This window comes from Plasmodium reichenowi, chromosome 10, assembly GCF_001601855.1.
Source record: "Plasmodium reichenowi strain SY57 chromosome 10, whole genome shotgun sequence".
Taxonomy (NCBI): Eukaryota; Apicomplexa; class Aconoidasida; order Haemosporida; family Plasmodiidae; genus Plasmodium; species Plasmodium reichenowi.
Window position 1 is genome coordinate 1,224,246 of NC_033655.1, and position 14,789 is coordinate 1,239,034.

Below are 14,789 nucleotides of genomic sequence, written 5' to 3' on the forward strand. Positions count from 1 at the left end.
AAAAAAAAAAAAAAAAAAAAAAAAAAAAAAAAAAAAAAATATAGCTATTTTTAAAATTTCATGTACATATTTTTAATATGTTTAGGTAGCAATTTTTTTAATTTCATGTACATATTTTTAATATGTTTAGGTAGCTATTTTTAAAATTTCATGTACATATTTTTAATATGTTTAGGTAGCTATTTTTAAAATTTCATGCACATATTTTTAATATGTTTAGGTAGCTATTTTTATAATTTCATGTACATATTTTTAATATGTTTAGGTAGCTATTTTTATAATTTCCTGTACACATTTTTAATATGTTTAGGTAGCTATTTTTAAAATTTCATGTACATATTTTTAATACACACAGTTACATATAAAAAATAAATAATGAGGTTATAAAATTATGTTTCCTCTTTTTTTATGGTACCTTCTCTTGGTAATATTTCTCTAAAAAAGTAGTAGATATGTCCTGATAACAAGCCCATAATATCAACCCACAAAGATTGGCCCATTATTAAATGTAAGAAAATTAATGCGAAGGGTAACTGATATCCCTTAACAGTAAAGAAATAAATGGAAACATGACTCCATGCTTCTCTTCTTGACCAATAGTATATTATTGCAAATAGGAGAGAGTTTCCTAAAAAGGGATAACCTATATGAGGAAAAAAAAAAAAAAAAAAAGAATACAATAAAATAAAATATGTAATATATATATATATATATATATATATATATATATATATATATATATATGTATGTCTAAATTTTGCATAAAAATTTGTAAAAATATTTTTATTTTCTATTTTTTTTTTACCTCGTGGCCAATAAAACAAAATGCTGATGACAGATAAGAAGGTACATTGAATGGTAATGAAATATAAATAAGATCCTGGAGATGTGAAAATTCCATTTTTTTCTAATGATGATGAAAATTGTGCAAATAATGACATAAAGAATACCCAAGAGAGGGAAAATTTACCAACATATAAAAAGTTCAGAAAAATTCTCCATATATGATATTTATAATATATTAAATTCCAATCTAGTAGGATATATACAACATTCAATAAATTACACGTTATCAATAAGGTTACTAAAAAAATTAATGTTATCACATATTTTGTTACGTTCGGTAAATTATTATACCACACTTCTGGGCCAGATATATCCATTTTATTTTGTATTATTCATATAATCTTGGAAATAAATAAATAAAAAATAATATAATATAATACTATAAGTTATTAATCATTTATTATTTTCTCTATATAAAAAAAGAACGTTACAATTTATTTTGTTCTCTTGCATACAATGTAGCAATTTAGGACTTTTTTTTTTTTTTTTTTTTTTTTTTATTTGGAATTTTTCCCCATATAATTATAATATGTGATTTATTAAAAAGAATAACATATATATATATATATATATATATATATATATATATATATTATAATGAATTTATAATTTTTAATTCAAAATAAAATATAAAAAAAATTAAAATGTATCATATGAAATAAGAAAAAATTATAAAATATATTATTATATAAATATAAAGATATTTCAATTATTAAAAAAAAAAAAAAGAAAAAAAAAGAAAAATTAAATATGAGAAAAGTGTAAATATAGGGAAAATAATAATATATATTATTATATCTAAAAAGTTCTGATGATTGAAGTTTTATATATATTTTTACCTTATTACTTAAAAAAAGTGGATTATTATTTTTTTATTTTATTTTATTTATTATTTTTTTTGTACAATATATATATATATTTAAAATTAGTATATATATTTTATTAAAATATATATGCGTATATATAATATATATAACATATATATATATATTATATTTATTTTTTTTGGAAATGCGTTAAAAATAAAATGATCTTGTTATAAAAAGAATATATGTAATATTAATATATATTTTTTCTTAATACATAAATGTATTATATATATATATTTATACATTTATATATTTTTTTCTACAATGAGTGAAAAATATGTATTTTTATTAAAGTGTTTAAAAGTAAATACATGTTATAAATTAATAATTCCATATAAAACATTTAAATTATGAATATGTTATAATATTAAAAATGGGGATATTGTTATTTTAAATGGATAGTAATTATTTGTTATTATTAAGTATATATACTTAATTACTCGTTCTTGTTATATAATATATACAGATAAAATTATATGCATAATATATATATATATATATATATATGTATATGCTTATGAATCATGTCTTTATTAAACTTAAATATTTATTGGGATATGTAATATTTTTCAAATATATTCTTGTAATAAAATTTCCAAGAGGCCTAGGTGTACACCTCTAAAAAAGAAATAACATATATATGTATATATATATATATATATATATATAAATATTTTTATATTTGAATAAACGTGTTCAAGATTTTATGCCCATATGTAAGTATTCTTTAAGCTTATATTTTCTTATTTACTTATTTATTTATTTATTTATTTTATTTTTTTGTGTTAAAAAAAGTATGATCGTTTGTAAAAAAATTTTTAATGAGTCCACTAAATTATGGAAACCTAAATATTTAAATAATAATATAAAATGGTATCAAAGTATTAATAAGGAAAAAGGTGTTAATAAAATATATACTCAAAAGAAGATAACAAAAAGAGAGAAGTTATTAGGAAATATAAAACCATTTATAAATGATAAATATGATAATCCTGAATGTAATGTGATTGCTTATTATTTAAATAATTTTTTAAATTTGAATATATTGAAAAGTGCATATGAAAATATTGGTTGTAATGTTTTATATAAAGAACCATATTTATATGTAGAAAGTTGTGAATATTTTAAACAACAGAATAGTTCAGCTGTATTTTTTAAAAATGGATGTGTTGTGATATGGAATATGAATAAAAAGAATATGAAGAATTTTTTATATTTTTGTAAAAGTTATATAAATATAAATGAAAATATAGATAATTATGATTTTGAAGAATTAGAAGTACAAAATGTTAATAATAAAAGTTATGTATCAAATTCTATTATTTATTTAACAATGAATAATTATAGAATTACTGATAAGATTTCTTTTTCATTTGGATTATTGAGTGCTGTGAGATTAAATAATTTAGAAAAAAAAATTGAAAATAAATTACTCTATGAAAATAATAATATCGAAACATTAAAAAAAAAAATTAAATCAACTAATTTGGATTTATTATCAAAACAACTTTTTTCTTCTAAAATTACTTTACATAATTTAAGATATGAATTAAATATTGAACAAGATATACTTGATGTACCAGAAACATTATGGGAATTAGAATATCAAAAGAAATTATTTTTAAATATTCTTAATATCTTTGATATTAAACAAAGAGTTGATTTGTTAAACCATAGATTAACTTGGACATTTGATTATTTAAATTCCTTTCTTGATTATGTTAATCAAAAACATTCTTCAAGGTTGGAAAGAATTATTATCATCATTATTGGATTGGAGCTAATTCTCGGTATCATGCAAATGATTAAAACCGTGGATTTAGGAGTTCACAAAAAAAAGGAAAGTTAAGGTGAAAAATATATAATAATGTAACAAAAAAAATATAATATAAATAAAAAAAAAAAATATATATATATATATATATATATATATAATAAAATATATAAAAAGACAAAAAAAAAATAAATAATATAATATAATATAATAATTAAGTATTAAAATCAAAAATGGCTATTTTTTTTTTTTTTTTTTTTTTTTTCCTGAACAAGTCAGGTAAATAATTCAAATACGAAAATATTGGTAATTTTTAATGTCCTTTTGAATATAATAAAATGTACTAATATTTAGAAATATATTATTTTTACACATTTGCATAATTTATCCCTTAGTTATTTATATTGTTTTGTCATTTTGTCATTTTTTTGTTTTATTTATTTATTTTTTTTTGTTGTAATTTTTCTTTTGTATTTGACATAATTAGAAAACCTGTTAATTGTGTCTTTTTTTTTTTTTTTTTTTTTTTTTTTTGGGGGGGGGTTTTACGTTATTTTTTAATCTTTCGTTTTGAAGAATTGAAGTTATATTTTATATCCCATGATGGTAATATGGTATTAACAGAACAATCATCTGGTAAATATGGAGGAAGACCAGATGGATATTTTATATTTCTATTAACCATAAGGTTATCCTTTTGTTGAAATTCCAATTTTTCATATAAGAAATCTACATTTTTCTTTCTATAAATGGTTTTGAGAACATATTCTTTAATGGCTAGATTTACACTTTCTTCATCAATTATTAATACTTCATCACGTATTTTATTTTTATTATTACTAATATTTTGTAAATTTTTTTGATTATTGTCATTACAGTTTAGATGATTATTTTTAGGAATATAATTATTTTCTTTATTATCAGTTTTATTAATGGGTGGTATATCCTTATTAATTAATTCGTCTTTATTTTCTTGCTCTTGGATATTATTACTTGTGCATTCGATAGTATTAAAAATATCCGATAATGATAATTCCGGTTTATTTGAAATATTATCATCATTAATTTGTTCATTATTAATTTGTTCATCATTAATTTGTTCATCATTAATTTGTTCATCATTAATTTGTTCATCATTAATTTGTTCATCATTAATTTTTTTATCATCAATTTGTTCAGCATCGGTTTTTTTATCATCAATTTGTTCAGCATCAATTTGTTCATTATCAATCTTTTCATTATCAATCTTTTCAGCATCAATTTTTTCATTCTCAATCTTTTCATTATCAATCTTTTCAGCATCATTTATGTTAACCTTTTCGTCCTCTATATTATTAACTACATCAATGTGTGAGCTTTTTTCTATAACACTATCTTCATTAAAATTGTTCAATAAATCATTTAACATGTGTGAACTACATTTATTCTGTGAGTTTTTTTCATTTATATTTTCCATATCTGTATTATTATTTATATCCTTAATTTTCCCTTCCTCTTTTTGTATATATTTTTCTTCGTATAATGTATCATGGTTTATATGCGCATTTTCTTTCACATTATAAATATTATCATTATTTTCCTTATTATTTATATATTCCTCATTAATATTAAAATAATTTATATTATCATCATTTACATTATAATTATTATAATATATATTCTTCTTAATATGCTTGGCATTTTTTAATATTTTAAGGGATTCATTTTGTATTATGTCAATTAAAAAATGAGTAATTTTATAATCATATTTTGTAATATGAAACTTTTTTAATAAGTTCTCAATTTGAATTTCAATATCTGGTATTATGTCCTTATATTCTTCCAGTGTATTATTAACTTCGTTTTTCTTTTTATGATGATGAATATTGTTTCTACTTTTCATTTTGTTATATTCAATATTTATATATTATAAATATATTTAAAAATATATATATTCATATATAATGTTATTTTTTTATTCTTTTATATTTCTCATATAAATATATAAATTATTATATATATATATATATGTATAATATATAATAAATAAATATGGAAGAAAAATATTACTGTTATATTTTTCAAATATAATAATGTTTCATAAACCTCAACATTTTTATTACATAAAAAATAAAATAAAAATGAAATGTAAAAAAAAAAAATATAAATAAATAAAAATATATATATTTAAATGTAATAATATATTATATAAATATAATATATGTATGTTTTTTTTACTGTTCAAAAAGTTGATGAAAAAAATAAAGATTAAATATATTATATATATATATTAATAAATATATAAGGGTAAAATAAAATGTTAATATAATATATTATTATATATATATATATAATATATATATATATTTTATATATATAGGTATATTATAAAAATACCCACATATAAAAAAATATATAAATAAAAAAAAATATATACATTATAAATAAATATATATATATATATATATATATGTATAAATTTTTGTGCTTTATTTATTTATTTATTTTTTTTTTTTCTTGTTTATATCTCTTAAGACGCCAAAAAAAAAAAAAAATTATACATTTATAAATTTTTTTTAAATGTGAATTTTTATCTTGCCTCTTTATTGTTTTATCATAAATATAGAACATATAAATAAATAAATAAATAAATATAAATATATATATATATATATATATATATATATATATATATATATATAATAATGTATGTGTATTATTATATGCTTAAAAAATGAACAGCATATTATATATAATAAATTTTTGAATAGGGGAATGTAATATAAATATCTACATAATATATATAATTAACCTTGTATATAAAAATAAAAAAAAGAGGAAACGAAAAAAATGTAAATAACATATAAAATTTTTCTTCATAATATATATATAATATATATATATATATATATACATATATATATATATACCTTTTTATTATTTCACACAAAAAAAAAAAAAAAAAAAAAAAAAAAATTTAACATAGACATTACAATTAAGAAGTTAAAATAATATATATAATTTATAATACATATTTATTTACCATTTTCATTTCTTTTATTTTATTATCATTTTTGTAATGTTAGTGAAGACGAAATAGGTAATGCATCTAATTGTTTTAGCTGTGGCAATATATGTATGATTGTTTTTCTATAATTTTCTTTCAGGTTATCTTGAATTTTATTTTTTTCTAGATATAAAGTTTTTAAATTTTCATTTGTCGATAAATTTTTGATCATTTCTAGATTGTCTATATTATTATTATTTAACCATAATTCTTCTACAGATTTTAAATAGGAACAAATAGAAATATTATTTATTTCATTATATGACAAATCAAAAACCTTTAAATGTTTTAAATCTTTGAATGTATCAATTATATGATTTATTTTATTATAACTAATATATAACTCTTCAACACATAAAATATTTTTTATAGATTTCTCACATATATCTGTTAAGCGGTTATGTTGTACACTTAATTTTTTTAATTTAGGAAGGTAAGGTAAATTTATATGTTCTATTTTATTTTTACCTAGCCACAATTCTTCTAAATTTGTTAGATGCTCGATATTTTCAATCATTCGAATTTTATTATATCCTAATTCTAAAAGTCTCAATTTTTTACAATTCTGTAAATTCTCGATCTAAACAAAAGGAAATAAAAATATATACACATAAATGAATAAATGAATAAATAAATGAATAAATGAATAAATAAATATATATATATATATATATTGGTTGTACTCATGTAATACCATTAAAGATTAATACATCTACCATTTTGTACGTTTTGATTTCTTTTCTTTTTTTAAAGTTTTCTACCTTTGATATTTTGTTGCTAGATAAATACAACTCTTCCAAATTTACTAGAGTTTCTAAATTTTCAATGATTTTTATTTTATTAAACGATAAATCCAACACTCTACAAAAAAATGATATGTATGTATATATATATATGTATATGTGTGTGTATATATGTATACATATAATTAAATACATCAAAGTGCAAATGTTTCTCATAGGGATAAAAATATATTTACTTTAAATTAATAAGCATAGATATGTTCTCTATTTTTTTTATCATATTTTCGTATAATTCTAAATGTTCTAATTGAACATTATTTTCTAAATTTTCCAATTTCTCAATGCAGTTGGATATAAGCTTGAGGGTCTACAATAATGTAAAAATATATATACATATATATATGTTCACATATATGTAAGTATATATTCATGAAAACATATTTTAATTCTAAAAATGAGAACATATAAATGAGAGGAAAAATACATATATAAATAAATAAATATATATATATATATAATTATATATATATATATATATAATCATTTTTTTTTTTTTTTTTTTTTTTTTTTTTTTTTTATATATATTTTTGCGATTGTTCTGTTATATCTAACTTTTAACTTTTTACATTTTTCAATGTTTTCTATTTTTTTTATTCTTGAATATTGATGTGTAATTATGGTTTCATCCTCGTTAAAGGTTGTGAGTTCACCAAGCACATTATAACTAGCCATTTTTTTTTTTTTTTTTAAAATACGTGTAATATAATTAGTATATAATGAAAAGATGTAGATATATATGAATATTGCATATAAAATGTGTTAATCATATGATGGATATATTATATAAACATAAACAAATAAATAAATAAATAAATAAATATATATATATATATATATATATATATATATATATATTTTTTATTATATATCAAAAAGATGAAAATGTTTTTATGGTTTTAAATTAAATGATGAAATATGAAACATAAATATATGTGTATCAATTGATGATGAGCTTCAACAATATGTACATAAAATATATTACATAAAAATAAATAAATAAATAAATAAATAAATACATACATACATACATACATACATATATATTAACGTTTTATTTTGTTATTTTTTTTTCTCTTTATATATATATAATTTGAGATGCTGTATGCGATCAGTGTACGAGTTATTTTATTTAAAACACATTCAAGATATGTAAACCTTATGATGATATATTTAAAATAAAGAAAAGAAATATTATTTGTAAATCTATAAATATATACATACTTATAATTATTTTAAATTATACTTTTTATAAAGGTGATTAATTTAAAAGAAGTTTAAAATAAAAGTTTCAAAAAAATATAAAACAAAGAAATATATATATTATATATATATATATATATATATACTTACATATACGAAATAGTAATTTTTTATTTTCTCTTTTCAAGTACATATTATGGATTTAAGATTACTCAAGTAATTTTTTTAAGATGCATTTATTTATAATATATATTATATATAATACATCTTTATATATGAATATATAATCATATATATGTTCATAAAATGTTATAATTTCTTTATTTCCTTTAATGCAAAAATTGAAAAAAAAAGGAAAAAAAATAAACACACATATATATATATATATATATATATATTTATATATTTATTTATTTATTTATATATTTATTTATTTATTTTATTTTTGTGAAAAGGCCTGCTTCATATAAAATATAAAGTGTAACAAACTTGTATATAGATTTTCTTTTTTTACACTTTTAAAATACGATTCCAAATTTGTATTTAAGTTAATTTCCTCTTGGGTCGTATTTTTTATAAATGAATAAAGTGGTGGGAACAAATGTGTTATATTGATGAGATAATTATTTTGTTCCTCTCCATAATAAGTCGAAGTTGTAAATATAATATAATGAGTATTATCATAAAAATGTATAAAAACATTTTTAGCTAACATTTTTATTAAATCATCATCATTAAAAAATAATTCACAACATACCTTTGGAAAGAAACTAGAAGAAAAAAAAAATAAAAAGGATAAAAATAAAGGATTAAAAAAACAACCCCTTTTATATGATTCTATAATTTGTTGATAAATAATAACAAAAATATTTTGATTAATTAATATTTCTTTTGGATTATTATAACAAGTAATAATACTTCTATTTTCATTTCTAAATTTATTTAAGTGTTCCATATTGTATGAAACACTTTTATCTTTTGTTATATCTGAATTGTTGTTATTAGTAAATGTTATAATTATATTCTTAATTTTTTCTAAAAATAAAGTGGGTGACAAATTTATTGTAAAACTGTTCATAGTATCACATCCATTATAATAATGATTATTATTATTATTATCATCATTATTATCATTATTATTATTATCATTATTATTATCATTATTATTATCATTATCATCATTATTATTATCATCATCATCATTATCATCATCATCATTATCATCATCATCATTGTGTGTGTTATCCCTTTTGCCACATTTTATATTATTTTTTTGTGGTGTGTCCGAAGCTATACTTATCCTTTTAAATATATATATATATGCTATTCTTTCTAATAACACGTATATATTTCTTTCTTCACTTACATGGTCTCCAATAGATTTTGAATTATCTACCATAAATATGGACAGAAATATTTTTAAAAATATGTCGATGTCCATATGGTTTGATAAAAAATCAATAAAATATTGATTTAATAACAATTCTAAATTTTTTTCTATATTTAATTTCTCTTCTTTTTTAATTTTATTAGCCTCTTTGCAACAGGCCTTAAAAATGTTTATAACGAATAATAAGATAAGATTTTTTTTACTTTGAAAAAATAAGAAACATTTATTATTACGACTAGATATATATTTTTTTAAAAAGGTTAATATGTATATATGTTCTTTTTTCTTTTTTTCTAAATTACCATAACTTGGAACAATGTCTTCTTTATATATATCATTTTCTGTTTTATTATTTTCTATATTTATTAAATCTTCTTTATATATATCAATTTCTGTTTTATTATTTTCTATATTTATTAAATCTTCTTTATATATATCAATTTCTGTTTTATTATTTTCTATATTTATTAAATCTTCTTTATATATATAAATTTCTGTTTTATTATTTTCTATATTTATTAAATCTTCTTTTATATTAACAATAACTTCTTTCTTATGACATCTCTCTGCTTCTATTTTATCTACATTATCGAGAGTAATCCTTTTCATTGGTGTGTCATTTTTTATATCATCACATAAAAAAAAGGGATTATTAAAAATTTCCTTCAAGCATTCAAAATTTAAATATAACGATGAAGAATATGTTAAAGAATAAAATAATAATAAATGGAAGTTCATATTTCTTTTCTCTACCTTTATAATATTATTATTATTATTATTATTATAAAAACATTTTATCTTATATATATTATAAAACAAATATGCCAATGGTAAAAAAATATTATGCGATTGTAGTATATTTTCTTCTTTAAATACATTCATCATAAAATTAATTAATATTTCATCCTCTATATCCTCAAATATACTTTTGATAAATATTAACATAACCGCTTCTTCTTTTATATGTTCCATATGTATTAAAATATAATAAATATTTAATATAACATTTAATATCTGTATATATACTAAAAAGAAAAGATATAAATTGGTTTCTCTTTTATTATATATCACATAATTAAATGGAAAAGGACATTCATCCCATATTTCTTTTATTATTGTTCTTATTATATTATTCTTTGTTTTATTTCCTTCCTCTTTTTCAATATAAAAATTAAGTAAGTGCTTCAAATTATTTTTAATAAATGAAACCACAACTTTAATATTTTTTAAAATATTCTTTATAAGCTCATTATTTATAAATCTATCTTCCTTATCATTCATGTTATTATCAATATTATTATTAATATTAAGATGATTATTTTTTTTTTTTTTGTCCTTTATTTTATTATCTTTCATTTTTCTAGTAGCTATAAATATAGAATATATATACGTGTAACACTGATGTAATAATTCTAAGTCACATAATATATTAAACGTGTAACATGCTGTACTACCATTTTTTGATAGATCATTTAATCGATCATGTTTTTCATTTTGTGAAATGTCTTTTTCATATTGATCCCATTTAGTAATAGATTTAATATTATCATCATAAATTAAAGAAGAACAAATATTATTATTTACATAATTTTTTAAAGTTATCATAATTTTATTTTGATACAAAAGACCGGAAAGTTCTTTATCAGCATGCATAATATTATACAAACTTATATATAAATAAACTTGAGATAAGAACATTTTATAAATATGACATTCCTCCTTTTTTTTTTTTTTGTGTACAATCAAATTATTAACGTAATTTATTATATCATGAAAATAATCTACAGATTCAACATATATATTACAATATAATAAAAGACGGAAAATTTTAATAACTTCTGTTGAAATGAAAAAATACGCCTCCTCATTAGAAGGCGTGTTTATATATTTATTGGTGTGTGTATTTGTTTTAATATCTTTATGTGTGCTTATATTTATATATTCATTTATATCTTTTTCTTTATTTTTATTGTTAATAAAAAATGGTAAGGTTCGGAAAAACATCAGAAATGGTAATATGTCTATTTTATTTAATATTTCCTTATCATAATTATATATAATAATATATTTTATTAATGTAATCAAATTATAAATAAAATTTATATGTATAGGATTTATAAATATATCTTCATGTGAATATAATAAATTATTTTTATTGTTGTTTTGTTTATTTAATCTTTCTTGATATAAATCTGTTCCAACCATTTTGGATTCTAATATTTTTTCTATATTTTTTATTAAATCACTATTTTTTAATATATTTATTTCTTGTTTTTTCTTAATTAATAATCCAATTAAAAAGCATACACAACTATTTTCTATTTCTATAATAGCAAAATTATTTGTTAATATATTATTTATATTATTTAATATTTTATTATAATTATATTTGTTCATATAACAATATTTTATCGTTTCAAAATTGAGGTTTCTAAGTTTTAAAGGATCATAATTAATTGTATCCATATATTCAAAAAATGACATTAAATTCTTATTATTTGGTTTACTAGTACTGTCATTATGTATAATGGGGTCATGATCCACAGGATTATTCTTATTTATATAACTTACATTTATATAACTTACATTTATATCTACATTTTTATCATTAATTTTTTTTTTTTTTTTTGTATTCCATCTTTTTATTTTATCAATATATAAATCATTAATACCATCTTCTCCTTCTTTTAATAACAACGAGCTATCCTTTTCTTTATATCTTTTTAAAAAATTCGAAAAATTATGAACCGTCTCATTCTTATCAATCGACATATCATTCTTATCAATCGATACATCATTCGCATCGACTTCATTTATTTTTGTTTCATATATATCATTATTTTCATCCAAAAAATATATATCCTCCATCTGATCTTCCAAATCATCAGGAATATCCTCTTCAATATTCTGATCTCCTTTTTGACCTGACTTGTTCAGAATATTATGACCAAAACCATTTTTATTATATACATTAGACAATTTAAAATTTTTGATTTTATATTTTTTGTTTGAGTAAAAATATATATTGTATCCATCGACAAAAAAGCAGAGATCACTAAAAAAGTTTAAATATGAAAATAATTGATAATCTTGAAAGAATATAAAATTATATTTTTCTTGTTTATTATTTGTGTGAATATTTTCATTAAATAGTACATTATCATTTATTTGGAAAATATTATTTGGAAATAGATAGCTAGCTAAGGCATGTAGACAATTTATTTGTACATTTTTATTATAGTAATAATTAAAGATAATAAGTAATTTTTGTAATATTTTTAAATCATTATTAATATAATTACTAAATCGTTTATAAGTAAATCCATAAGAATATTTATTTTTCATAAAATTGGAATTAAAAATATTTTGAAATGCAGGATATATATATAATAATTTTATGTGCATATTTATAAAAACATGTTTTAAAATTTTTAATGAAATACAAACTTGATTATTATAAGAACTTTGACACAAATATAATATTTCGGGAAGTGTATATCCGCTATTTAATGGTTCTTCATTATGATGATATAATCCATTAAAATGATTGAATATTATTTTATTTTCTTTTTCATTATATAATTTTTCATTTATTTGAATTCTTAGTTTTCCTTGAAAATCAAAACGTATTTCATGTAATTTAATTTCTTGGATGTTTTTTATGATTCTTATTTCATCATCTTTAACGGGATTGGTCCATTCGAGTTTTGCTACTTCATTTTTGTTAAGTTGAAAGGTAAGATTGTACTTGCTTTGTGCATCATCGTGATATTTTTCATTTATATATTTTTTTGCATTAATAGATATTTGTTCATCAGAATTATTATCGTTATATTTCACGTTCTTTTTATGATTAAGGATATTGTTATAATTGATCCTATTTTTTTCGTAATTATTATTATTCTTATTAATGGTCGTCACCTCTTTATCTTCACAAATTTGTACTTTCAGTAGTTTTTCATTTTTATTATTCTTTTGTAAATTTAATATACTTCTATGTAAAGCTAAAGGGAAACTAACATTATTATTTAAATATTTATAATTATTATATGTTGTATAAGCCTGATTATTTGTACAGCTTTGGTTTTTACTTACATTATTTTTGTTATTCTTGTTATCATTCATTATATTATCTTTCTTTTGATTATATAAGCTATTATTTTCATAATTATTTTTTAAATCGCTCTTTCCTTTACTATTATTATTATTATTATTATTATTTTCAAATTCATTTTCTTCTTCACTTGATGAATCTTCATATCGTTCAATAATATTAAAATTACATTTATTTAAAATGAACTGATCATTGGTTCTTTCTTTTCTTAATTTATCTTGCAGCTTGTTTAAAGAGTCATCCATGATACGGCAAAAAAAAAAAAATATATAAATATAAAAAATGAAATGAATTAAACAAGCATAATAAAGTGAATATTAATAAGATATAACATATATATATATATATAATATTTTTGTAGGATATAAAACTCCCTTAAAAATAAATTATACATAAATGTATAAATATATATATGTAAATATTTTTTTAATTATTAATATTTTTAAATACTTATTTTATTTTAATTTATTTATAACATCCTTTATTAAAAGTAGGTTCTATATATTTTACAAAAAAAAAAAAAATATAACATCTATAAATATATGTATATATATATATATATATATATATATTTTTTATATATGTATTATTTTAAGGCACAAAATAATTTTTTTTTTTTTTTTTTTTTTTTTTTTTTTTTTTTTTTTTTCTGTATTTGTACAATATTTTTTTTTTCTTTTTTAAAAAAAAAATAAAAAATAAAAAAAAAATTTTTACAATTATTTTTTTTTGTGCATTCATTTTTTT

General features: G+C 17.8%; 5 protein-coding genes across 5 annotated transcripts in view; 1 reads left to right on the forward strand and 4 right to left on the reverse strand.

Moving 5' to 3' along the window:
* The window catches only part of PRSY57_1031800 (DER1-like protein, putative), a gene marked incomplete at both ends in the record, with an annotated part of 1,866 nt that extends 703 nt beyond the window's left edge, over window positions 1–1,163 (reverse strand). The window contains 2 exons of the mRNA XM_012907906.2: window positions 416–643; window positions 806–1,163. Coding sequence (XP_012763360.1) covers window positions 416–643; window positions 806–1,163 — 586 coding nt within the window. The remainder of the gene's footprint in view (window positions 1–415; window positions 644–805) is intronic.
* Window positions 1,164–2,511: 1,348 nt separating this feature from the next.
* Window positions 2,512–3,564, forward strand: PRSY57_1031900 (conserved protein, unknown function; the record flags this gene model as incomplete). Its single annotated transcript, XM_012907907.1, has 1 exon — window positions 2,512–3,564. The coding sequence occupies one exon, from the start codon at window positions 2,512–2,514 to the stop codon at window positions 3,562–3,564; it is 1,053 nt and encodes a 350-aa protein (XP_012763361.1).
* Window positions 3,565–4,039: 475 nt separating this feature from the next.
* Window positions 4,040–5,371, reverse strand: PRSY57_1032000 (hypothetical protein; the record flags this gene model as incomplete). The annotated part of the gene is made up of 1 exon (XM_012907908.2): window positions 4,040–5,371. One exon carries the CDS (start codon window positions 5,369–5,371, stop codon window positions 4,040–4,042), a length of 1,332 nt encoding a protein of 443 aa, XP_012763362.2.
* A 1,165-nt stretch (window positions 5,372–6,536) lies between these two features.
* PRSY57_1032100 (leucine-rich repeat protein) lies at window positions 6,537–8,010 on the reverse strand (the record flags this gene model as incomplete). The annotated part of the gene is made up of 4 exons (XM_012907909.2): window positions 6,537–7,115; window positions 7,297–7,396; window positions 7,515–7,645; window positions 7,891–8,010. 4 exons carry the CDS (start codon window positions 8,008–8,010, stop codon window positions 6,537–6,539), a joined length of 930 nt encoding a protein of 309 aa, XP_012763363.2.
* A 967-nt stretch (window positions 8,011–8,977) lies between these two features.
* PRSY57_1032200 (RNA polymerase II-associated protein 1, putative) lies at window positions 8,978–14,287 on the reverse strand (the record flags this gene model as incomplete). The annotated part of the gene is made up of 1 exon (XM_012907910.2): window positions 8,978–14,287. One exon carries the CDS (start codon window positions 14,285–14,287, stop codon window positions 8,978–8,980), a length of 5,310 nt encoding a protein of 1,769 aa, XP_012763364.2.
* Window positions 14,288–14,789: the final 502 nt, after the last annotated feature.